We start from the raw sequence: 1966 nt of genomic DNA on the forward strand, positions 1-1966 counted from the left end.
AACACAAAGGTAAAGGAATGTGTTAAATATAGGGAAAAACAACATGATATAGAAGTCAGAGGAAGAGGTGATTAAATCAGATATAGAATTATCAGAGAGTTTAAAGAATGACTAGCATTTAGTGTTTTCAGATGCTGAGCTTGGCATTGAAGAAATGGGCAAAATCTCAATTGCCACCTGTGCTATGCTTGCATGAAGGGTCTGTTAATCACCACTAACCGCACACTCTAATTAATCACTATTAATCCTAAGGGAATTGCGATATCCTATCTTCTTTCTGTCTCCTCAGATTGGAGGAAAGGGAGCATATTCTTTACATTCCTTTAATGTTTCAGGACCTATGTGTCTTCTTCAAGAAGAAATAATGGCTTTAGGTTTCTGCAACAATTGCAAGCCATTGACAAAGTTTGGTCCTCTAATTACTATAAATCAACTAACAACATTTACTCAGTAGATGTTTACTGACCATATATTACGTGGAAGTTGCTGTATTGGAACTTTACTGTGTTTGTCTATTAGATACTCTGTAGTTTTTTCAGTATTAAGAATCTTCATCAATTAGGATATTTTTCCCTATTGTATTACAAGTCAATAAAATTGTTTAAAAAAAATAGGCCAGAAAAAGTCTTCTTGTCACATAAGTAATCAGCAATCGGTTGCTGAATAAAAAAGAAATGAATGAATGAAAAATTATGAAAACACATCACTAAATGAAAAATCATTTGGTAATTGTAACTCTGATCATTTTTCTTATTCATACCACAATTTTCAAAGAATAATGGAGAGTTAAATGTTTACTTGTGGTTTCTTTCAGATACCAAACATTCAAACAATGAAATCAACCAGACAATCCTGCAGGAATTCATTCTTGTTGGCTTTTCTGTTTACCCACATGTACAAACATTCCTCTTTGTGGTCTTCTTTTGCCTCTATCTTCTCACTCTCACAGGCAACCTGGCCATCATGGGTCTTACTTGGGTCGACAGAGCTCTCCACACTCCTATGTACCTCTTCCTCAGTGCACTCTCCTTCTCTGAGACCTGCTACACACTGACCATCATCCCCAAGATGCTGGCAGATCTTCTGGCCAAAAGTAGAAGCATTTCAGTCATAGGTTGTCGCTTGCAGATGTGTTTCTTCTTGGGACTTGGTGGCACTAATTGTGTCATCATTACGTTGATGGGCTATGATCGCTTCCTGGCCATCTGCAACCCTCTCAGATATCCAGTGCTTATGACCAACATGGCGTGTGGGCAACTTGTGGCCTCTGCTTGGGCTGGAGGCTTCTTTATCTCTCTGATAGAGACTGCACTGATATTCAAGGGCTCTCTCTGCAACCCCAACCTTGTCAAACACTTTTTCTGCCATATGCGGGCAGTTGTGAGGCTGAATTGTCTAGACAGTGACCTCACAGAATTTATTGTAACCATGATCTCAGTGTCAGGCTTGCTGGGCACATTCCTGCTCATCATCCTCACCTATATTTTCATCCTCTCCACTGTCCTCAGGATCCCTTCAGCTGAGGGCAAGCAGAAGGCATTTTCCACCTGTGCCTCCCACATCACAGTGGTCATCATCCACTTTGGCTTTGCATCTATTGTTTATCTGAAGCCTGAAGCCTCAGGGGGAGATGACACACTGATAGCAGTTCCTTACACTGTCATTACCCCTTTCCTCAGCCCCCTCATTTTCAGCCTCAGGAATAAGGACATGAAGACTGCTTTTAGAAAGGTGCTTGGAAAGACAAAATCCTTGAATAAATAGTTTTGGATTATTGCTGCCTGATTGAATGTCTCCAGAAGTCAGCAAAGCATCTATCCTGTGACATCTGGAAGAAAATATACCGTTTTTCTTTTCCCAGAGTTTGACATATGGATATCAAGTGACTAAGTCTGGGACCTAAGCCATCACAACCATTTACTCATTTTGTTAAGGAAGTTGTCTAGTTCTTCTACTTACTTTCTCT

General features: G+C 39.9%; 1 protein-coding gene across 1 annotated transcript; it reads left to right on the plus strand.

Moving 5' to 3' along the window:
• The first annotated feature begins 652 nt into the window (after window positions 1-652).
• On the plus strand, window positions 653-1764 carry LOC103558914 (olfactory receptor 10X1-like). Its single transcript, XM_008532145.2, is given in 2 exon segments — window positions 653-836; window positions 839-1764. Coding segments are annotated over 2 exon segments (972 nt in total). The 5' UTR covers window positions 653-790.
• The last annotated feature ends 202 nt before the right edge of the window (window positions 1765-1966 follow it).

This window comes from Equus przewalskii, unplaced genomic scaffold, assembly GCF_037783145.1.
Source record: "Equus przewalskii isolate Varuska unplaced genomic scaffold, EquPr2 ChrUn-6, whole genome shotgun sequence".
NCBI classification, from domain to species: Eukaryota; Metazoa; Chordata; class Mammalia; order Perissodactyla; family Equidae; genus Equus; species Equus przewalskii.